The sequence below is a fragment of the Falco punctatus genome, assembly GCF_963210335.1.
Source record: "Falco punctatus genome assembly, chromosome: 5".
NCBI classification, from domain to species: Eukaryota; Metazoa; Chordata; class Aves; order Falconiformes; family Falconidae; genus Falco; species Falco punctatus.
The window spans coordinates 70408024-70432833 of record NC_137584.1 but is presented as its reverse complement, the minus strand read 5'-3'; the positions used below and the strand labels follow the sequence as shown (position 1 = coordinate 70432833).

General features: G+C 37.7%; 2 protein-coding genes across 3 annotated transcripts in view; both read right to left on the bottom strand.

The window, feature by feature from the left end:
- The window catches only part of ASCC3 (activating signal cointegrator 1 complex subunit 3), a 284673-nt gene that overhangs the window by 251867 nt on the left and 7996 nt on the right, over positions 1–24810 (bottom strand). For both annotated transcript variants that reach the window (XM_080390028.1, XM_080390029.1), the window contains exons 2-4: positions 11388–11531; positions 10452–10602; positions 5644–6227 (exon numbers count right to left, since the gene is read on the bottom strand). In XM_080390028.1, coding sequence (XP_080246154.1) covers positions 5644–6227; positions 10452–10602; positions 11388–11477 — 825 coding nt within the window. In that variant the 5' untranslated portion in view covers positions 11478–11531. The remainder of the gene's footprint in view (positions 1–5643; positions 6228–10451; positions 10603–11387; positions 11532–24810) is intronic.
- On the bottom strand, positions 14224–23983 carry LOC308064868 (uncharacterized protein). The gene is made up of 2 exons (XM_080390034.1): positions 18823–23983; positions 14224–18733 (listed from the first exon to the last, which is right to left on the bottom strand). The coding sequence occupies exons 1-2, from the start codon at positions 19288–19290 to the stop codon at positions 18701–18703; spliced, it is 501 nt and encodes a 166-aa protein (XP_080246160.1). The 5' UTR covers positions 19291–23983; the 3' UTR covers positions 14224–18700.

Genomic DNA, 24810 nt, shown 5'->3' with positions numbered 1-24810 from the left:
AATTCTGATTTTTAAAGAAAAATGGTTTTGGATATAAGGATAAGTTGGTTAAAGAATAAAGAGTATGGATATTAAAGTGATCACATGGAAGCTAAGAACAAAATTCATATCTCACCGTTGCAGCTTGAGTGTGAAAATCTTTCATAAATCTTTAGACACTGGCACATAAAATTGTAGGTCAGGGAGCACACACCTACAAGTGCAATTATACTGTGGATAAAAAATATAAATATGATTGCAGAAGAGTTAAAAGAATATATTTTTGAAAAAATCACAGAGCTAACTGGAAAACGGCATAAACATAGCATGGGCTTGCTATTGATACATCACTTGGTCTAACACTTCATTTATCTAGTGAATGAATAAATAGCAGTTGTTTCACATTTGGACTTCCTTTAAAGCATTGCGATTTTCCACATGAGAACTTGTTAAATTAATGAAATTGGGCATTAATAGAAGAATTAAAAGTTGGCAAGGAACTGCCTGAAGGGTAAATGAAAGGAAGGGCAGAGTTTAAAAGGAATAGCATTGTCTGAAAAAAAAAGTTACATGTGCAGTTCTTTGATGCTCGTTTTCTAAATCGGTTTTAAAAAAAAAAAAAAAAAAAAAAGGACAACTGTAGCACAGGAAAAGTTATCATAAACCAGCCCTGAATAAAGCCAGAAAGCAGATAACGAATTCATTTTCACCACCCAGGCAACAAGACTCTGGAGCAGTCTTCACCAGAGGAATTGGGACAAACTTTCCCATAGTCCTTTATTACTGAGTCTTCCTTAGTTTAAGATACTGTATCACTGACAGAAAAGGTCCTTCCGGATTCTGTGAAAGTTTGAACAGATTTTGCTCTCCTTTACTCTTCTGTACTACTATTGCAGAAAGGCTGGTGTCAGACACAGAGGAGCTTCCTGCCAGTTTGCTGAATTGACAGATTAGTTAAATTCCCCTTGTTCTTGATCCCAACAGCATTTACAGGTTTGACCAACAAAGCACATTGGCAGACATTTGTGGTAGGATTAAGACAGGGCAACAGAAACCATGTAGATTAACCCAAGCACTGGGGAAAAAAAAAAAGTCGAAAATTATATTGCTACTAGCAACAAAGGCAGCTAAAGAAAAGTTACAGACAGAAGCCTGAGAGACAATAAAGCTCCACACAGCAGAGCCAGGGGAAAACTGTCTAAAAGCCTGTGGCTACATCAAGCATTCAGAGACACACAAACATCACACAAAAAATCCTAGTTCATGAAACAACAAAATAATCTATTAACTTTCGTTCTTTTCATGCTTATTTCAGAACAGCATTTCTGTAATAAAGGTGTAACCTTCTGGCTCTAATGATGAGAATATTACTGGATGCATCTATTAAGAAATACATACAAGAAGAGGTGCTGCCCAACTCTTGACCTTCCCCCCCCATATAAAAACCTATATTCCACAACTTGTACTTTTCCGATTTCAGGTTTACATTCATTTGAAAGGAATGTTTTTGATGCTTGAAGGAAGGATGCAACACCTTCAAATTCCACATTACTACCCTTTGGTCTCTTATGGTAGTTTTCCTTACTCGAATATTCTCAGGTGCTTATGACAACAAGGAAGAAGCCATATCACGCTTTTTCAGTAGGAATGATGAATAATGAATTATCCTTAGAAATGAAACAAAAAGGAATGTTTTTACCACAACAACTTGCAATATAGCTGGATTATATTTAACTGATGGAAGTCCTGGATACTATAGTTCAAGTATGTTTATATGCTAGCTTTTAATGCAGGGAGCTGGAGACAGTCAAAACTATAAAGCAGACAAAAGAAACCTAAGCAGTAAAACACTTGTGTCTTCCTTGATAGGGAAATAAATATATCATATATAGAGGTAAGTAAACATATGTACTACTCACATAATACACAAACTACTAACAATGTAATTTTCTTGGAAGAGTTCTGCTGTTTTACATCATAGCCTGGTGTTCTAGTCATTTATACAGCATTTAACATTATCTTGTCTGAGAAACACCATTTAATCTAATATGCTGAATGACATTAAGGTTTCTTAATTTTATTTGGGCAAAGTCCCTTCCCTTGCCTGAGACGAACTGCACAATTTTTCATAATCTGTGCGGTATAAATTAGATCTTAACACAATTCTCATTGCATTTCCTTTTTTTCCTCTAGTTAGTTTAGCTCTATAGAAATTTCTTCCTGTTTGAAGATAAAGGGATAATGCACCTCTGCATTAGTGTAAAAATAGAGATAAGTATTTCCAAAATAAAATTCAGAAAAATTTTGCAAATTAACTATGTCAGGAGTTCACAGAAGAGGCACACCCTCTGAGAACGGCAGAGGTGTAACCAAAGAGGGACTTAACCCCTCCACCTTTTTCCTAGTTTTCCTGGGATGGGTTACGTGGCAAAGTTGATAAAATACTCTCAGATGCCTCCAGTCTACATTATGGAAGTGCCATATACTAGAAACTGAGTACTGGAATTGGAGGAATGCACTGCATACTAAGTTTTAATAAAAAATAACAATAAAAAAGCACAATGGTTATTGAGCAAAACTCCATAGTTTGTCATCAGCTTTTTCTTCCTGTTTTTAAGTAATGGTTTTGTTACCGCATCATTACCATTTCATACTCAACAAAATCTGACATACAGTGAAATCATGCTCCAGTAGTTGTCATTTAGCTTTACTAGACTTTATGTCCCCAATGAAAAGCACGTGCCCTAAACACTAAGTTATAACTCCCTTGTCACTCCAAGCATAAGAATCAATTTTCCTCTAATTAAGAGTCACTAGTGATATACCAGATAAACAAACTGTCCCAAAGGAAGTGTGGAATGTTCTTAAACAGTGACAACAAAGAACAAAGTATTACTTTCTTCTACCTCACCAACTACTTTAAACATAAGCTATACAGTGGTGGTGGAAGTAGCTTATTTCACCTTGTACAGTTCATAAGTAGATAAAAACCTAAATAGGATACACGTTGTGTGTGCCTATACATATGCTACAAAAAAACCCAGGCTGTCACCTCTGAAATTATCTAAAAATGCTCATAGTTTTCATGTGATCTGGAATCTTAATAAACTTTGCTTAAAGATCAAATGAAGTTGTCTTATAGTAAATCCACTCACCTATATCCTCAACACCAGCATGCTCTTTTCCTGTTTAATAATAAACAGACAGTTCTGTCTTCCTAAGACAGAAGAATAGACACAGCCACTATTTTAACATATTAATATTTTTTTTACTGATCTGGATTTTTATTTACAAAGAATTATCCTTTCATATCAATAGTTCTTTTTTTCTTGGTTTATAAAGAAAAAAAAACATTTGTAGAGCATGGAGACCTCAGCATCTATGCATCACCCCAATTAATGTAAGATTTTCAGTATGCATGATCCATGATCATTCACATACTTGTTATACCATCTCATTTGGCAAATTATGACCTAATTCTAGAAATGGGTTACCTTCAGGTTTAAAACCACCATCTGCTCTTAGGGATGCCACCAGTAAAGTTGCTGTAATAAAAAACCCAATAATGCCTAAGTGATGTTAAAATCCAAAGTCCAAAGAAATTTTCAAGTCATGACTACTCTTACAGAAAGCACAATACAAATGCCACTGGCTTTTAAGAAAAGGTGATCAGGTTCAAATTAGTCTCACCCCCTTCTCAGCCCCCACATTGTGCAATGAACAATGAAATAATAAGAGTGTTGCAAGGAAAGGCAACATGGGGGCTGAAATAAGAACTGGGACAAAATGTATTTTTTTATTTCTAACAGCTCTTGAAAATCCAAAGTAAGAAACAGGTTTCAGACACTCAAGGGAAAGAATCCTTTTTTCTCTAGTAACAAGAGACAAGGATTTAATCTTGCTAAATAATCTTCCGATTACTGTAAGAGTAAATAATTTTTTCAAATTATCAAATTAAAATTCCTGTAAAGCCATCAGAACAGACATTTTGCCAGAGCCAAAGGAAAGGAAGTCTTTATTGGTGATCCACATAAACTGATAGCTTGAACTGTCTGCCAACTGATTTAGCAATCCATTATAATCATACCATTGCAAAATAAAAAAGTTATTTCTTCTTGCTTCAAGTGAAAGGTTTCAAACATTTCCTTTAATATTTTACAAATTCAATTTAGGATTAAGTATGCATTATACATAAGTATGGAATTATTTCTGCATACCCTGTGACTATATCTGAAAAGTATTTTGCTGATCTAGAAAAAAAAAATTGAAATCTTTATCTCCGTACAATTATAAACTTCAGGTCCCTACGGCAAATAAAAAAAGAATGCCTTTATGTTTCATCTGACACTCAAGTTTCTTTATCCAATCTCTTTCTCCAAGATCTGTTCAGTTGTCCATTTTCACGTATCTCCCCTCAATAAAACCACCCAAAATATGAAACTGTTTGCAGACACGCATAAAAGTGTTATTTTTCAAAATCTACTTTAACGCAGTAGAAATTATATCAGCTTCTCTTTATATTCATATTTAGGCTCTCAAATTAGAATAAGTTTGTAAGAAAATATTCATATACAGAACACAGATCAAAGGACAGCTGAAATGTGGTCTATTGACTTTCAAATGAAACAAGACAAGGGCTTTGGGAACAGTATCACTATGCAATAGATACCAATACATAGTTATCTAAACTTAAAATGAAATATTCAGGTCTTCTATCACTTACTTTTTTGTTAAGAATAACAAAATCTACTACTGTAATGGCAAAATCCAGCAAATTTTTATTATACTGTCTTTCACAGGATTGTCTATTCCTACCATCAGTTGTATTTCTGTAGCAAATTTTCAACATTTGAAGTCTTTCTGAAGAGTCAGTTTGAGATTTAAGTATTGGATATTTTCAGGGGATGAAAGCAGAGCAAATAAGGAAAAACAAAGTAGACATAAGAGTGCACAGGAAGGAACAATAAGCAAATTGCAGGAATTCTTTCCCAACTCTGTTCAAAAACAGTTCTCTTGACTAGATTAATCCAATCATCTCTCCTGCACACACCTTGAAAGCCTCTTCACCAGCCTTTAATCATGCTCTTTCCCCTTTCTACCACTATGCTTATGCTTCAACTCCAGTCTCCCAGCATCTGTTCTCTCTCCCTCAAGCTTTCTCTGCCCTTGCAATAAACCCACCCCCTGTTCTTATTGAAAGAAATGGAAGTGATGTGACAAAGTTTTAAAGTAGCACCACCTGCACAGTCCTCCAGCTTTCCTTCCAGCTACAGGAAGGCTCTGAAACTGCAGATGGAACCTGCCCAGGAAAATTAACTGATTTGTTTTCGCAAGTTCTGACATTTTTATACAGTAGCTTGATTTGGCTGCTGCTTAAAAAGAAAATATGGGGAAGCTGAGCAAATGGCCAACACCCCACCCCACCCCTCCCCCCACAAACCGCATGTCTGTTATGGGGAAAAGGAGACTATTCACATGAAATTAATGCTGCTCCCATATTCTGCCCGGTAAATTAAGATGCTTCCATGTAATTTTTTTCAAGACAAAAAAAAATTAAAATATCAATGACACTTGGATAAAGTATACGGACATAATCCAGTATGAAATAGTTGTGTATTTCTGCAACTTTCAAATACATGTAGTATGGTTAATATGCTACTATACCTCATTTTGAAGTTCATCGCCACTTTTGGTAGAAGCGAGCATCTCATACAAAGTACAGCAGAGGTCTTCTGTTGTTGGTCCTCCAGGGGTACCCCCTTGAGATTCATTCAGATACTTTCCAACTTCACACCACAAAAAAGAATCATCTACTTTTTCCAAAGACTTGAGGTCGGATTTCTCTTCACAGTAATTCTGTAAGTGATTCAGCTGGTTATTCAGAAATTTGTTATAATCTAAGCTTATAATTTTCTGCGTATCAGCCTCACCATTCACGGGCAGCTCCTCAGAGTGATCCAAATCATGCATATCAAATGAAAACACTATATTTTTACCAAAGAATACCCTGTTATCACCATTTTGCTCTGCAGCCATCTGTATGAGGGCTGTAAGCTGTTCTTCAGTGAAGTGAGAAGCAATCCGACATGTGGCATTGCAAGCTGCAGTAGCAGATGATGATGGAAATGGCCCAAACATCTGCTTGATCACCTTCGTCTCATCACGGCCAACATATTCTTTCCCGTGAAATGTCTTAAAGAGAAAAACAGCTCCGCTTTCAACTGCTTCTTGTCCATTCTCAGCTCCAACTGTTAATGAAAAAAAGCAAAAAGTACCTTTATATACTTCAAACTGATTTTCTTTCATTGCCTGTAACATAACTGTATTCAATTTCTTGCTGCAGTTCTCATCAACAGAGATATGAAATGAAGACCATAACAACAAGTACCAATTGTTGCAATGTACTGAATTATAAAAGGTATATGATAATAAAGCATCTGTCTTCATTATGCTTCTACTCACTAGAAATTCATATTGAGGATTATCAATGCTTTCTCATTTTTCTGAGTTAGACAAAAAACTTGCCTGAGGTCTTAAACTCATGATGGTGTATTTATGAGCTTTTTAAAGGTAACAAATTTCCACTCTGTCTCACTGTTTATTCACTACCTAATCTGAATATTCATAACAGACTAAACATACAGAACTCAGCTGGGAATTACTACATTCTTGTAGTAATTCCCAGCAGAGTTACTACAGAATGTGTGTAGAAAAATTGCCCAGAGAAATTAAAGCAAATAAATGCATGAATTTGGATTTATATCTACAAAATATCACATTATGCAAATAAAAATATATTAGGAGACAAACATGAATTTACCTCTTTACACAATTATTCACAAGGGTACTCAAGGAAAACATATGCAAAACCTCCATATGATGAACCAAAATGTCACTGCTAGACAAAATTTTAAAAGTCACCAAGCATAAACTAAACAAAACCATCCAGCTCACTGGGTTTTTTTGGTTTACATGACGAGAGCATGCAGAATTTTTTTATGAAGTTTAAAAAACGTTTTTCAGTAAGTTGGATAGGTTACTCCAACATTTTTAGTAGAATATTTCTTAAAAGATTGCATAATTTTAAAAACATCTTAAAAGCTTACTGTGATGATTTACAAGCTGCTGTTCTCAAGATGCCTATCTGGTCAATTCTTTACATCAAGATCAACTCATAGAACTCCAGCAAAGAACAGTGCAATTTAAGTGGTAACACTCATGATTTAATTCTTGGTATGGCTAATTCAAAAGAACTATTAAAGACAAACTATTTATTTTAAAAGGAACAATATTATTCATTCTTTAACCCACCCCACCCGCAATGGCACCACTGACATAGTAAATAAGGCTATTCTCTTTTCAGTAATCAAAAGTGTCTTGTCACTGCCTCTGCATACCTGTTATTCAGTTACAGGCCTATGTATTTGCTCTACTATGTCCCAGTTTTCTGGCTGTTAAAATACTTATTGAAGTCAGTGGGGGGATTCTTAATTACTTTGGCATCATTACTTGATTCAACTTAGGCTAGGTTTAACCCCAGCAAAACCAAGGGGTTTTTTTCCCCAACAGTGTAATAGGAAAAAGCAAAAGAAATACAGCATAAGAAGATGGAAAAGGCTGAGCAACTAGAAACATAATGTATAAGTGGAGGTGCCTAAAAATTCAGTATTTCTCTTAAACTTTCCTATGGTGCACTTTGAAAAGCCAAAAAGTTCACAGAGAGGACTGGAGATGATATTTACAGGCTTATTAGATACCTTCATATGGAAAATACATGACATAAAGATAAGGCACATATACAACATATATGTAAATGTATCTCAAAGGAAAAGATGGTTCAGCCTTCCTCTCAGCATTAACTATACGGGAATCACAGGGAAAAAAACCCTAACATCTAAAAACTTACACACCTGAGCTTGGCTGCATAAACCTTACTCTTATATTCCTAACATACAAATACACATCGTTATTTAAAGTAACTTCTGTGAGAACAGAAGTACATGTTACCTAACTAAGAGAGCAATTGTACTGAAAGATTTGAGAAAAGGCTCTTAGCTTTATTATGTGCTAATTCTCCTTTATTATTAACATCTATTCATGGAAGCATCTCTTGAGAAAACACTACCCCTCCCTACTGAATATAATGAGCCAGCCAAGATGGCACTACTTGAAGTGACTCTTTCCTTTGTGGTTTTAAGCCAGTCAGATCATTTCAGTAAGTGACATTTTCCCTGTAAAGTATATCAATATTACAGTATCTGTTGCCTAGGCTGAGATTTCATTTCCTTGAAAATGAAGTAAAAAGACATACAAGCAATTCCTTTTCTCTACTACATGCTTCTGATGAGGGCATTCGGAACATTACCACCAGTTCAGTTTGTGCCTCAGTCACTGTAGCCTGTTCTCATTCATGTAACATTCCACATCTATCTTTATTGAGAAGTGTCAAAGCTGATGGTTTCTTTCCAACTTATTCTAAGTAACCATGCATTTGTTTTCATTAGTTTTGTCCTCTCTGATCCATCAAACAAATATTTACCACTATTACCTTCAAGTCTCTCAACTTGTTCTACCTACGGACCACACTGGGCCCGCTATTAAAGCTGGGGTGGGGGGAAAGGAAGTTAGAAAGTTTTTGCAGCAATCTTTGGCAAATGTGAAAATTAAATAATAAAAAAAAAATTACACAGGTAATACTTGTTTCTGTCATTAATACCAAAAACACAAGTCCACCGAGTTATTTTCATAGATGGCATTTGCAACTAAGAACAGCAAATGCTCACTTTGCTTATAACCTTTTTTCCATCACCAGACATTTTTTCCTACTTGCTGTACTACACATGGTCTTACTTTTTGTACTGCAAACGTTATAATCTTTATATATTTATCAGTCCTAACTTAACTGACATTTTACTTCAGTACTTCTTATGATTAAACTATACCCAGTGGATATTTAAAACACCTATGTAGATCTTCTCAATCAATACAGGTCTATTATCAATACAGACTGCACCTTTTCCATATTAACTTTGGGCACTGACGATTGATACAAACTCGCTCCCAATCTTGCATAGAACTTCCCTCAAACCTTGTTTATCACAAGTGCCAGCTGAAATCTGAGCACTGAAGCAGAGGTACCTGAGCTGGGGCAGAGAGGTGGCCCCTTCCTAGAGGCCTGTCTCAGAAAAACAGGCAACCACATGCTTAAATTCTGGCCTGAAGAGGTAAAAGTCTACTAATAGCATCAGCTCTACTAATTGTATTAGAAAACATAAGATTAAAAAAAAAATTGCACCAAATTTGTAAAAATAACTGTTATGTCACTAACATGGAAGAACTAAACCACAACGCAAAGTTTAGAACACACGTATCATCAGATGAGTTTAAAACATTTTTGTCAGTGATTTGAGAAATACTCGAAATTTTTCTTCTGATGACTCACTAACGCAATACCCATTACACCCATTAATAGCTTTAACAGACATCTTCCGTGCAACTGTGCAGCACAACTGATTACTACGTGCTGGACATGAATAACTTGTCTAGCCTTTCTTGAAAGTCTGTGTTTAGATATTTCTTTCTTTCTCAATTTGCTAGTTATTTCCAAAAGAACTGTCGAGAAATAGAAACACAACTGACAGGTTAATATTTGTATTGTGATAAAAACCATTGGTGTATAATGCCAAAAAAAGACAAATATACTTATCTATATTAGTTCTCTCAGTCTTTTTACCTACAAGATTATATTCAAGATATTTGAAATTATCAGAAAAGAAGAAAATATACCTATTAAATTGAGATGAAAAATTCTTATGTATATGACAGCTAGAGAGCTTGGGCCATGTGCTCAGTTTATGAACTGATGAAGTTAAATTCTGCTAACAGCACAAGCTGGATTAGTTTTAGTCTTTGATCAAAAACTAAGTTTCCAATCAAAACTAGGTTTTCACACTTCCTTTGCTATAACATATTTCAATTTTAAAAGCTTAATTCCAGATGAGTGAAATCTATTTATTTCTGTCCTTAACACCAAACACTTCAAGCAGAAAACATTTCTTAGATTTTTATTTGCCTATGTGTCTGTGCAATTTTTCATGATACCAACCACATGGAATTAAAGCAGGTAACATCACGATTGTTCTCTTCTCAGAGTACTGCCATTCCAGAAGATGTTGCTTTTGCTTACTAAAGGTCCATCACAAACCATACCATGCACTACAAAACAGTAATATCAAAAAGGAAGACTATCCACATAACAATGGAATCATATTTTAAAATAAATAAAATAAAAGACCGAATTGTGCACACACAGATCAGATTAATTGGAGTTTCAAAGATATTTCTGGGCAAGTCTGGCATCAAGGTAGAACTAAAATTGTACCAGTATGCAAAGTATGCAGGCAAAAAGCAGCTTGGAAAAAAACCAACAACGAAAGAGTATATTATTAGACTACTAGAGAATAAAAACATACCTATTTGTTTTGCAGCTTGTAATATAGTTTTTAAATCATCATTTACAGTTTGGTTTTCTTTTTTATCCAAATTGTCATCAACAAACTTTATTATCTTCTTCCAAGTAAGATCAGACTTCAGCAACTGTGCATGTAGTTTTGACCTTTTAGTCTGAAAATGCAAAATATTTAGGGTTTTTAATTTATTTCAAATGACTACACGGAGGTTCCTTTAAAATTAAACACCAGATAAAACCACTTCTTTCCAACTCCATTCAGTCAGTATGTAGTAATGATTGCAAGCAGTTTCCCTATTACTTGTTCTTTACACCCTTTCCTGAGCGTAAGGAAGAAGGAGGATGCACATGCACAGACTGTCTGACTACTTTACTCCTTCCAAGACAGAATTCTCTGTAAAGCCAAACTCTTGCAACTTCAAGAGATATAGAGCTCCCAAGATTCCAAATTCATTTCACATTACAAGTTACCACAACACATCTATTGCTTTAATGCATTATTTCTTGCAGGGAGGAGAAGCATCTAAATTTAGTATCACTAAACTTATTCCAAATAAATCCCAACAAGAGTCCAAGTTGAACTTCGTATTCAAAGGGAAATGTTTGGCACCCCAGTTCTGCATAAGCTAAAAACATACCAGCCCAGCTCAATGTAACTTCCTAAAAGATGAAGTAACAGGGCTGTGCTAACCCAGCCAAACAACACTATCCATATAGCATATCATCATTGTAAGCGCCTAGCATAAACCACAAAGCTACAACAAATCTGACTTGGAGTGAGGACACTATAAAGGAATGCACAGGAAATTATACGCACTCTTGCCCTGTCTTGCTTCCCTCCTCTTATAAAATGGCAATGCAAACAAAGCAGGCAAACAATTCTTACTGTATACACACTAATACTTTACAATTATGCTTTAGAAAAGAAAAAAATCTTTACCGTTAAGTCAGCTAATTCTTCACTGTAATCCTCATGTTTAGTGACATTTGAAAAGGAGCGTAACGCGCCTGTAAGACGAGGCAAGGCCATCTGTTACTCATTCAGTGATCCATAGGATGAGAAATGAAATCCCAGTTCAAGCACCTAGATGAGAATAAAACAAATAACGTGGCTTTGTTAATGCTATAAATACAAACACATCACAAATTTGAAAGACCTTTCTGAGCAAGCAGAACGTGACTGGCACTTCAATTAAACAAGCTGAAAAAAGTCTCAAAACGCTGATAATCAAGATTCAATAGAAGGGAGGTGTAAAGCACAGAGCATAGGCAAGTCATGGAAACATGCAGAGATCACTCAACAGGTTCTTCTCTCTCCTCGCTAAAGACAAGTTACCAGCAATGAGGCAAATTGGCAGTTATTCCTTCACAACCACTAAGACAAGAGTATTATAGTGAAATCTATGTAACTGAACTTTAGCTCCCAAAAGCAGTTAAGTGACTACAACCTACAAGAAGATTTTCTCTGAACCAACCCATACTGGGAGCTTTCAGGTCATTAGCAGCCTCCAGCACTGATGCAGGGACATCTTTCTTGACAACCGCTTAGCCATTTCTAACTAGCAAAACAGGCAAAGAAAATCACGACAGGAAAGAAAGATTGTAATATGCAGAGCCCTGAACTATCATAGGAGATAAAGGGAATAAAAGGACTAATGGGAAACTGGAAAAAGTATGCCTTGGGATGTTTCCATCTCACAACTGGAAGCACGGACACACGCACACAGTGTGGGGCTCTCTCTAGGGCTACAGCCTATTTTTGCACAGTCTAATTTCCTCTGTGAAACAGGCTCATATCTACACAGCAAAACACAGCTGTTCTCCATCTGAACTTGTACTCATTCCAAACCTTTTACTGAAACTATTCTCAAAAGTTATTTAATTTCAAGAGATGCCCACAGCTGAATTGTTTAATGAACTCTAATGCACAGCTACAGCTTCAGATGGTAGCAGATAGATACAAGTTTAGATTATTTTTGAAACAATTGATGATATCATTATAAACCTAATGATCTGCATCGTTCTTAGCATGCCTGAAGACCACCGGCCATCCAGAATTTGAATAACTTAAACCAGAGTTAATAAAATGACTTCCCCTGCTCCCTGCCCCCCACCTCCCCCCAGTCATATACTGTATAGAACTCCCTGGTTTAATCCAATTATCCTTAACATTTTTCTTAATTTAATAGCTGCATTTGTATTTTAGCTATCAGCTATGCAATACAGCACAAAAGCAAATCCAGATGCAGCGTTCCAGTCACAGACAAAGAAATACCACTGACTTGTCACCTCTACTTGTTTTCTCATCTCACATTAAGATGCTTTTTGGAGAAAAGCTATCACATCATCTGATATTTTGGAGATAAATGTTATAACAATGAAGCTACAAAACATGGAAATTCAAAATCTGTAACTGTGAATGTGATAGACAGGGCATGTTTAAATTCAAGCCTAGAAGCCGACAGAGCCAAGCAACAGTGCAGCTTTTATGCTTGGCTTTTAAGATGTCTGGTGGATATATGACATGTAATTCATACCAGTGTAGCTCCTAGTGAAAAAGCCCACGAACATTATAGCCACCATTATAAAACATGTCCAAAATTTGAGGGAACCTAATCTGACCATTTTTGTTTGAACCCAACAAAAAAGGTAAATCACTCTCACGCTACTCCAATGACAACATTGCCATTAGCAATGGATCACTCCATTTGGCCATTTATTTTATACCTATACTCAAATACCTTTTTCTATAGCATTATGGTCCTTTGCAATAACACACAATAATGCAACTGTACCATTATCATCTTAATTGTCCTTTATGAAATAACATGCATAGTAATTTATGAAAGTTCAAACCGACTTTTAAGTAGTTCACGTTTTACACATGGTTTTAGGAGATTTTAAAGCATCTCCAGCAAGCCCATTTGTCAGAAAATTGGATTTTGAGGGAGTGTTTCTTCCTCCTTTATTCATTGAGTTATTAGTACTTTCTGAAATAAAAAACCTGGAACCCCAGAGGACAAGGGCACACCTCCCTGACCGCAGGCTTGGCCAAAGAGCCAAATCCAGCCCTAAAGCCCTACAGTTGAGCCTGTACTAATAAACGCTGCTCCATACGTGCCTACGTGCTTCCACAGCTTGCCAGTCCCTGAGGAGGCTGGTTTGGCAAAGCAGCTGCACAAGGCTTCTGCACCTCATTTACAGGCGAACCCCACACGTGCCCTTCACTTCTGGTCCATGACACCCACCCTCGCCAGGGCATCACAAGAAAACAAAACCTGCCATCAATTAGAAAGTGGGGGACAGGTGCAATTACTGTTAACAGGAAAAAACAAGGTAAGGTTTATGAACTTAGACTATTATTCCACAACATATTTGAGCCAGCTCTAAACACTGGATCAAAAATTCTGTGGCCCTTACATTTGTTTTAAAAAAACCAAAACTGTTACCTGCTTTCACATAAAGCTTGCTAATGTAGCTACCTGCCTGCATCACGTTGCCTTTAGAGTGGATCAGCTACTGCTTGTCTTCTCACAGCTACCATAACAGTAACTAATTCCTTCTGATTTGACAGAAATACATGTTTGCCTGCAGCTTCATCTGAAACATCTGTACTACCAAATGATCCTGCTAAGATCTGCCTGTTTTGGAACAAAGACCTAAAAGGCAGCAGCAATTAAATCCTACTTACCAGGGGCCACATACAGAGATGCAAGTTGAACTTTTGCCATTCTTCTGCCCATTCACCCTCAAGACAAGGGTGTGAGAACTGGTACCATGTTTGTAGATGGACATGTGGAATGGAAATTTAACCTTACAATGCGTGCAATTTTACATGATAAAAATTATCTCCCCTCACACACTTCAATGTAAGGACAATCTGGGCCCATTCTGCTAATGATTTTTAGGAAAAGGAACTGAAGTTTGACAATTCATTGAACTATTTCAGATTTCCTGTCTCTTAAAAAAACCCTTCACTTTCCACAAAGCTTCTGTTTGTAAAGCAGAAAAAGCAATATCCGCCTTTCTAAAGCTTTGTGAAGATGAGAGGCAATAACTTTTATAAAAGCAAGTATGATTTTAATGCTGAAACTTTTTATGAGAGGAAGTAAAACCTAGAAGCAGATTATACTCAGAATTCAGATATCAAACCATTCAAACTTTATTGTTTGAAAGCAAACATGGACCATAATCCCAGCTGGTTTTTATTCATTAAACTGAAACATTAAAAAAAAATGCTAGCAATATCACAGAGGTAACAAACGTTACTAGAGAAGTTTTCCACTTCGTATTTTCACCAGCCTATTAAGTTTTCCTCCCACTCCTGGCCTTCCTATATTTTTTCTATAATAACAGTCCGTCTTTCTCTTGCCCACTGAAATGTTAGGAGAGATTATGGTCAAACAGATGCCCTTTTAAAATATACTTAAATCCTGTAATCTCTAAGAAATCAAGCCAGCTGCCCAGTAGGGCTAAGAGAAGGGGACTTCTGAAATTTGGTACCTCAATTTTTAAGTTGAACACAAATCTTAACAGAATCAGAGGTAAAATAAACATTATCAGAATCATTAACAGAATCAGAAGTAAAATCCATGCTTCAAAGTACCAGCTTCTGTAGCCTCTAGTATTTGACTTAAGTCCTTTAAAACTTCACAGCACTCATTTTATTTAAACCGTTTAAGGAATATTGTCACCTTACCAGGTTTTGCCTATATTGCCTATAATTCTTTAAATTATTAACAAGTTTCTTGCTGTCTATGTAAAGTTTTCATTTATGAAACCTGAAGAATTTATTACTAATTACTATTCCCATCAACGAATATTATAATGAAAAAAAGGCTTTAGACATTGGCAATTAATAGCAGGTTACTATTGACCACATAGCATTTGGATCAAATGGCATTTTCACTTGCTCTTGTGAAAGCAGAAACATTTCAAATGAAAAGGAAGTAAACAGGCAAAAGATATCCCAGCCGTAAGGCAATACAAAAAATAAAAGGGACACTGCAGTACTTTCTGCACTTTAAATGTATTTTAAAAACATTAAAATAAATGTTAGCCCAGGATTATTTAAATCAAACACAAAAGCAGCAAGACCATGAGGACACATTAGGACATTTTCAAAATACCCACATACAGAACATTTTATTTCTTTACTATGCAAGAGGAATAAAAATAAATAAATCCCAAAACATTAAAATTTAGTGAACATGAACTCATTTTAGAACTGCTAAAATTAACCTCAGTAGCTTCATTAACACAAAGGTAAACTTCGTATTTTATTTACAAATAAATACAGTATTTAAAACTCCCCACATTCTATTTGGTGTGTATTGCTCACTGCCATTTTAAAGAAACAAATAAAAGCATTTAGATGAAAAACCTATTTTACAGCAATGGGGATGATTCACTTAAACTTCTTATCCAAGCTTGTTTGATGCAAACAGTACAAACACAGCCCCTAGCATTGAAGTTGATGACAGCCAGGGATAACAGTGGTTTAATAATGTTTGGGACATTAATCATAACAGCAGGTCAAAGCAAGATACTACAATATTATTATATTCCAACTTCATATTTTGCACCTTTATAAGCAGTGCTATATGATGTAGTAACAATTGTACACTTTCAGACAAAATTTTCTGCAAAAGGCTCAGACATCACACTGGAATTCTCTCAAGTTGTCTGTGTTGAATATTGCTGATCTCGAGTCAAGACTGGGTCAGTCTTTGAAAGCAAAATGTCAAGATTAAGGACTACGTACTCAGGAAGAAATAGTGGCTGCCTGATACATGGTATTCATCTCACTGAATACCAGAATTCCAACAAATGTTTCAACATAATGAGGAGGCATAACAGCACCTGTGTGTGTCATCTTTCATATAAGAGACAACTTCAGGATCTTAATTATATAAGTCACCAAACAAAACAGAAAACCCAAAACCCTAAAAAACAAATAATGGAATTGTAAGTCATGCATTCAATAGAGTATTAACCCTTTCCCCCTCTCACTACTGTAGCCATGATTAAACACCAGCTGCCTAACTCTGTTCCAGCTAGCATCAGCTGGCAAGGCATTTCAAGGTATTCCCTGTGATTATGCCCGATAGTGCACTGGTATAACACCAAACATGGCTTGGCCCTTTAACGTCTTCATTTTAGATGCGCTCTGAGATCATTCTAAGGATAGCTGTTGTTTCTAAAAAAAATAATAAATAAAGACCAACAACAAACAACCAAACCCAACAACCACCAAAGTTTAAACCAACCTTTTTTTCAGAATAACTCATCTTTCTTTTTGAGGAACATAAGACATAGTTCAATTGTTACATTAAAAAATGCCTGCATTTTTATGCCCCATAACCTTTTCATTCCCTGCAGCAAGAGACAAACTGCATCCCAAGCAACAGAGACTTAAAGACTTGCCTTACAGGTGGAGATGTACTATGAGCAAATCTCCAATTTCAACATACATAACATGTATGTTCATTTAAACTCTAGGTACAAGCCACAAATACAACAGGGGGAAGGGGTGTTTGGTTTTGCTTTACCTTAACAGGCAGCTCTCTATACATCTCTTTCTCACACTGTGCCATCAACAGAGTCTGAAAACCACCCCAGGGCATTCATCTCACCCCATTCCAGAAAAGTTTGTCACTGAAGGAAAAACAGGAGCTGTATGGAAGGTAAATATGGATGTACATGTGCAAAGGAAGTAAAGGGAGGATGAAAGGCAATACATAAGTGAGAGAAAGAAAAAAACCTTTGAGCTAATGACAGCTAAGTAACACATGATGCATACATATGCATACATACGTGATGCATAAATATGGCTGAGAGGACATGGGACGTGCTTCAGCAAATACAACTACTCTAATCATAATAGCATAACTGCTGTGATATTACCAAGGTAGAGCACCTTGTCAGATGGTATTAATAAAGTCTCCATAACACATTCCTGTAACAAACAGCAAGCACACTCGAGGATAAAGCCTCCAACTAACTACACAGTCTACAAAGATAGCATTGCCAGGTTCCTTTTAAAGTCAGCTTCAGGAGGTAAAAGAATTGCTTATAACACTTCCTAAAGATTCACAGTAACATTTTAATGGAATGAACTTGATACTGCACAGAGGTACAATTGCATGTTGCATGTGAATGAAAATCTGTACAAGTAATAATCAGCAAGGGTAACAGGTTTAATGCAGCAGAAAACCACTAATAAAAGCTTTTATCTTTCTTCTGAGCTCTAAAGGGAAAGCAAAAACAGAAAAAATAATAACTGTATTTCTCTGCTGTGTGGCCTGCATTAAAAATAATAATCTGTGCAGATCAGGTCAAACCTATATAGAATACGCAGCCTGAGATAACAAGTAATCTTCATAAATCATAGAATACCAAGTTGGAAGGGACCTCAAGGATCATCTGGTGCAACCTTTCATGGCAAAAGCATGGTCTAGACAGGACAGCCCAGCACCCTGTCCAGCCAGATCGTAAAAGCGTTCAGTGTTGGGGAATCCACCACTTTCCTGCAGAGATTGTCCCAATGGCTAACTGTTTTCACGGTGAAAAATGTTCCCCTCGCGTCCAAGTGGAATCTCCCCAGGTACACACTACCCCTCGTCTTTACCGTGTGACTCCTTGTAGAAAGGAGGTCTTCATCTTCTCTGTAGCTGCCCTCCAAACACTGGAAGGCGGTGATAAGCTCTCCCCTAAGCCTTCTTTTCTCAAGACTGAACAAACGCAGTTCCCTCAGCCTGTCCTCACACGGCAGGCTTCTCAGTCCTTCGATCATCTTTGTGGCCCTCCTCTGGACGCCCCCCAGCCTGTCCACATCTGGCGTTTTGTATAGCGGGAACCACGACTGAACACGGTATATTCCAGGTGTGGCTGAGAAGCGCTGAGTAGAGGGGGATAGTGGCTTCTTGATCTGCGCTGGTGATGCCCTTGTTGATGCAGCCCAGCATCCTGCCAGCTCTCCTTGCCGCAGCAGCACGCTGGTCGCTCATCTCCAGCTTCCTGTCCACAGGGACCCCCAGGTCCCCTTCCACAGAGCCGCTCCCCAGCCGCGTAGATCCCAGCCTGTGCTGCACTCCTGGATTATGTCTTCCCAGGTTGCAATGTTGTCCTTGTTGATCTTCATAAGGTTCTTGCTAGCCCACCCTTCCAGCCTATCCAGGTCTTCCTGCAGGGTGACTCTCCCTACCGAAGCATCCCCTTCCGCGCTTGGTTTGGCATCATTGGCAATCTTCATCACGGCAAGCTTGATCCCATCACCCAGACCACCTGTGAAGGTATCAGACAGCGTTGGGCCCAATATCGATCCCGGGGACCCCACCTGTGACAGCCTGCCAGTTTGAAACGCAGCTGCTCACCACCAGCCGCTGGGTGCGGGCTGCGGGCCAGTTCCCCACCCACCGCACAGGCCGCCCGTCTGGATCGCAGTGCGTCAGGATCTCCGGGAGGCAGCTGCGGGCAACCGAATCAAACGCCTGGGAGAAATCCAGGTGGACAATGTCCATCGCTCGCCCCATATCAACCAGGCATTTGCCCTCGGTGAATCTGTGCTGGCTTTTCCCAGTCACGTGCTTCATTGGACTTGGGATAGCCCCCAGGAGGATTCGTTCCGTAACCTTCCCAGGGACTGAAGTAAGACTGATGGGCCTGTAATCTCCTGGGTCCTCCTCTAAGCCCTTCTCGTAGACAGGGGTGACGTTAGCCTTCTTCCAGTCTTGTGGCACATCCCCCACTCTCCGCTGCTTCTCACAGAGTAAGGAGACCGGCCTCACAACACCGTCAGCCAGCTCTCCTAACACCCTCAGATGGCTGTTGCCAGGGCCCATCGATTTGTAGGGGTCACGCGCCTGTAACAGCTCATGTACCAGCTCTTCCTTCACTGATGGTGGGTCTGTTTTCACCAACCTGGATTTTTATTCCCAAGGCCTGGGGCCCAACAGCGCTGATAAAGACAGAGGTGAAGAAATTAAGAACGTGTTGAGAAACTCTGCCTTTTCAGTGCTGCTGGTGCCTAATTCACCTCTTCTGTTTAACAGCAGGCCAATGTTTTCCTTCTGTTTCTTCTTGTTTATATACCTGAAGGATCCTTTCTTGTATTTATTTACATGTTTGGCCAATTTAAATTTGAACTGAGTTTTTGCCTTTCCAACTGTGTCTCTGCACACCCCAGCAATGCCCTTGCCATTCTGAACAGGTTTTTGTCTGTTTTTCTATCTCTGGTACACTTCTCTCTATTTTGAGCAGACTCCGAGTCTTGTCACCAGTGGGGCTTAATTGTACTTCCACGGTTGACTGCCATAGTGAAGACCACAAAAGGTATGAAAGTGGCCAGAAGAAAAGCTTACCAAAACAAGCTTTCCCATCATAGCTCTGCTTCTAAACCATGCTGGGGAGCCGTTTCTCAGTTGTCTACCCCCTCTCCATCTCCCAGAGAAGAGTTTACAGGTACATTAGTCCTTTCAAAACATCAGAAGTTGGTGTCCCGTAATATTTCACTTCAAAACATCACTGCAATTAAGCTGGGAGGGTGAACTGGCCTTACATTACATGAAGGGAGAAAATGGATGCATTTACATGTCAAAATCCTTCAGCAACCCAAGAAGAAAAGCAAGAACCAGAAAATAACCATATTGAAAAACATTCTTGCAAAGATAAATGCTTCTTGTATAATACCATTAGCTGTAAGCGTCACTTAATTGTGCAAGAATTAAAACCCATCACATTATCGCTCCTCTAGAATGGTTTGTTAAATACTATCTATACAAACCTCGTGTGAGCACCTTTATGCAACTGAGGCAGATTAACAAAAAGAATTATGAAGAATAGTATCAGCTTTAGTGTGTAATCAGGTACATCTCTTATGGATAACACACAGCTATGCCTGGACATCGACCACTACGACATATGGTGAAAAACCATACGTCTTTTTGGAATTAGCTAGTAACAATTCACAAGCAGAAGAGATAATGCCTCAGATTAATACCACTGAGGTTAATAAACTGGACCTCTACTTTAGCAGAGCAACCATATTACTTTACTTATTTTTATTAACTTCTTTTAAAAATAAAGCTATAATAAGAAATTCACTATTGGATAATACAAAATATCCTTAATTAACTGAAATACCAATGCATATAATAGAAGCTTACTGTTGGGATATCCAACACTCAGTAAGCAAGTAAAGTTAACTGATTAATGAGCTTTCAAAGGACAAGATAAATTATACTTGGTTCATGAGCCTGGTGTACAACTAAGATCAAGATCTGTTTTTTATTTTCTTTTGAGAAGTTTCTTATGTTTGGTACACAGAAGAAAACAAAGTCCAAAGGACTCTTCAAGGGAAATGCGAGTACCCAAAGAAAAGCACCTTCCTGCTTCTTCAGCAACAGAAAATGAGTAAGACCAAAAAGAGACATGTATTTAATAGATGCATACCTGAAAGCACAAAACAACAAACTGTGCATCCAATTATTACAATTAGGATACCTAAGTCATACTGTTCACAGTAGGTACATCTTATTCATAGTTTAGTTAATTCTGCTTTGGTATTCTCCACAGAAAGGAGTAACTAACTAAATTTTTTAATGTTTGAAATCAAGCTTGATTAGCATGGGTTTGCTTAAGGGAAGGGACTAACATACCTTTATTTAAATAATAAACCTTCAGCAGATGCTACAGAAATAGTAAAGATACCACACAGCTTCTGTTCATTATCAGTGAATTTGGTTGAAAATTTTGCTCAGGAAACAGAATATGCTTATTTTTTTTCTCTGCAATACTTCCTCCCTTCCATCTCCATTCTTAACAACACTAAAATACTCAGTGCTACAAATACACTTGGGGATTGTCTGGAGCATTTGACCACTTCAAACTGATGGCTTAAGAATGTCTTTTTGCCACTGCTTCTTGTGAGAACAGCATCGGTCCATGCCTGCTGGAGGAAACTATTTCTGAAAACTTCGCACTCACATTTGCCCTTGAACCTCGGCAGGTGTGGGGGGACAGACACAGACCAATCCTGGTCCCTAAAGTACAACTCGAGATGCAAATCCTACACATACTCCCAAAGTTTGCCTACCTTGCCTAGATTAATCCTAAAAAATAACAAACATAGAGGCTGCTTTTATTCAGGTCTAAGTTCAAGTTCCTAAACAACTGGAAACAAGACTGAAAAGCAGAAACAAAGTCTTCATCTCCATCACAGAATAAATTTGAAAACTGTTTGTTAGAAGGTCTACTATTCTCATTTGATCCCCAACATGCATCCACGTTACCCAGGAAACAGGACAGGAAAATTAACATTCTGAATACTGCCGCCAAGACCTCTATGGACTCATACCTATGTAATTTAATATAAGAGCACCTCACCTGTCTACTGTGGTTATGTTCACACCACATACATAGGCAGACACTACTATGCTTACACAGAGAAGTACCACACAAAGCCTACAGCCCATTTCCTTCAGGGCCTCTAGGCACATGACATTTTTCTCTCCAAAACCAACAATGTGAAAACCTGTCTGAAGACCCATGCCTGAATCATGCAGAAAGATTCAAGTTTGCCCTACGGCAGGCACCTGGGTGAGATTCAGTCTCGAAGCAGTGTCCAGTGGTGTCTGAGACCCTTTATAAATATCAAGGATATTTGCATGGACCAGTAGATGTGACACAGGTCCTGTGAAATATCCACACCCTCTGAAACAGCAGCTGGATACAAGGTGTAGTTCTGTGAGGTTTTAAAATTGGCAACAAGTGTGTGTTCAAGCACCCGAATCACCAGATTTACAGACAACTAAACAAATGCCTCAAATACTGTATTATCTCCCAGTTCTAACTAACTGGATGCTTGTTATCCACTCAACATCATAATTATCCTTCATCATTAACTCTGACTTCCTTCAAAATATGATTTCAATAGGCCTCAAGGTTGAACTGAATCACTCTGAATTTAGAGCATCTCCCCCAAATGCTGTTGAAGGATACACAAACCATCCCTTTTGAGAAAAACATAACCTATTTTAGCATGATGACTCAAATGCAATAAAACAAAAGACTAAGCGAGATACACTAATCTTTAAGACGCTGCCCGTACACTATTACTCAAGCCACAAAGGAGAGGCTGTACGAGTATGATTGCTCTCTTACTTCTCATTAACCCATCTTGTAAGAATCCTAAAACTTTGGGAAAGTTTTTGAAACAGGGTCAAGCTAAAATAAAAAAGTACTATGGTAAAGTCTAGGAAATAGTTTTCAAGAGGCATGTAACATCCACTATATATCAGTTGCCATTATTTTTAGGAGACAATACACAGGACATCTAATGTCAGCGTCCCTGAAGCATGAAGCTTCCTCCAAGACCTAAGGACTGTGTGGCCACACAGCTAACACGTCCCTGTACAAACATGGGAGTCAGTACCAGTAGCCTTAGGAATCCAAAGCGGCAAACACCCTACAACACCTCTAGTCAACTGAAAAGGTCCTAATGTACAGATTTTTCAGAGCCTATTTTGTTCTTACCCTGGTTCCGTATTTGAAGTGTAGCAAGATCATACTTAGGGACATGGTTTAGTGGTGGACTTGGCAGTGTTAAGTTTACAGTTGGACTCTATGATCTTAAAGGTCTTTTCCAACCTAAATGATTCTCTATATATGTATGGTATCATAAGTAATTTTTACAAACTGACCTGAAAGAAAATGAAGTCTTCTGTGTACATAGACAAGTCCAGCTGTATCACTGGCAAAACTCTTACAGACTTGGAAAATATATTTCTGAGATTCATTTCACAATGGTCAAGTCAACCATAAGAGAATGTCTTTTTGAAGTTGTAATACTGACTGGATGAGTTGTGTTGCTATTAGTACCACCAAAATCGGAAGCAAGTATTTATTAATTAGTTAAATAACACTGTCTCTGGTACTTTATGACTATTTCACACCCTGCTAAATTCATCATCAAAAACTATGTCCAAGAATTTCACTGGCTTGTAAGTAAAATGGTGACATCATTGGCATCATCAGAAGCCAATCACAAAATTCATGCTTTATTCAGCATCCACACAATGCAAAACAGACAAATTCTACCAATTTTGTTTTCTGACCACACTTTGGCATTTTGAGGGGGCATCGATTACTGGATAACTTATACCTGCTTTCTGCATAAACAGCTAACAAGAAACCCTGATGTGCCTTCACTTTCAAAGTGACTTACAGCTAGTCTCCTAAGTCAGATGACTTACCATTCATCTCTGCCAATAATCAATGTCTTCCACAAGACAACTACTTACTTGTTAGCACTATACTACCCCTCAGTCTTTCTAACACTCCTCCTAAAAGTTTCTGTCAGCTTATTTTAATACTTTTCCAAAGGCATGTCCACTGGATCCACATCACATTGAATGTTCAGTCCAGCTGAGTGGTTTAAAAATGTTGGCTTTTCTGATAGCAAATACAAACAGAGGCACATTCAAAATAGAGCTCACTGTTTGACATTACATGGCCAAATATCGAAGGGTGGGGAAGATGCATACAAATTCCTAAAAATCAACCTATCAAGACAAACTTTTCCAGTTGAGGAAGAGCTGAAAGGAGAGTCCAGACCACCCCAGCCTTCCAGGCAGCTCTGGGGATGCCTTCCTCTTCAGACCTTCCTCCTACTGCCTGGAGGGAATACTGTCTTCTCCCCTGCAAAAAAGTCATAAAGAAAAGCTGTCCCAAGGCAGACAACTGTCCACTTTTGATTTGGCATAAATATAAATTACTCTGATCTGTTATTTAACATTAGTAGGGTGTAGGAAAAAAATGGCCAACATTTCAGCTGGAAAAAAAATATGCATGGAGCACCTTTTAAAAGTATACTCCTATATCCTGAAAACACGCATACTTCTTTTTAAGGTAGGCCCTTCTACCAAGGAAAAAAAAAAAAAGTTAATTATAAATACTTTTAAAGAGCACTCAACTATTGAATAGACACATAGTTCCATAAAGTAACATTATTAGAGAGAGTCCCTTGTCTTCTCTTTAGAGCTCATATACTACATAGGCACTTCAAACAGCACATCAGCGATTTGATGGCCAGCAAATAACAGCTTCCTAACTGATAATTTGTTACTATTACTGCTGCATTCCTGTAATATTACAATACCTGCAAACTAGAATCAAAACTAACACCTGCTGCCCACCCTTCCCTGGCTGACTGCTTATAGTGTTGGCAATACAAGAGGATATTTTGAGAAAGACACGCAATTTAGAAAAAATGTACTGTAAGAAATATGCACATATTAGTCAAGATTCTGTTATTTAACAGTTAAAAGCCTTTGAAGAAGTATCATATTTAGCACAGCAGATAC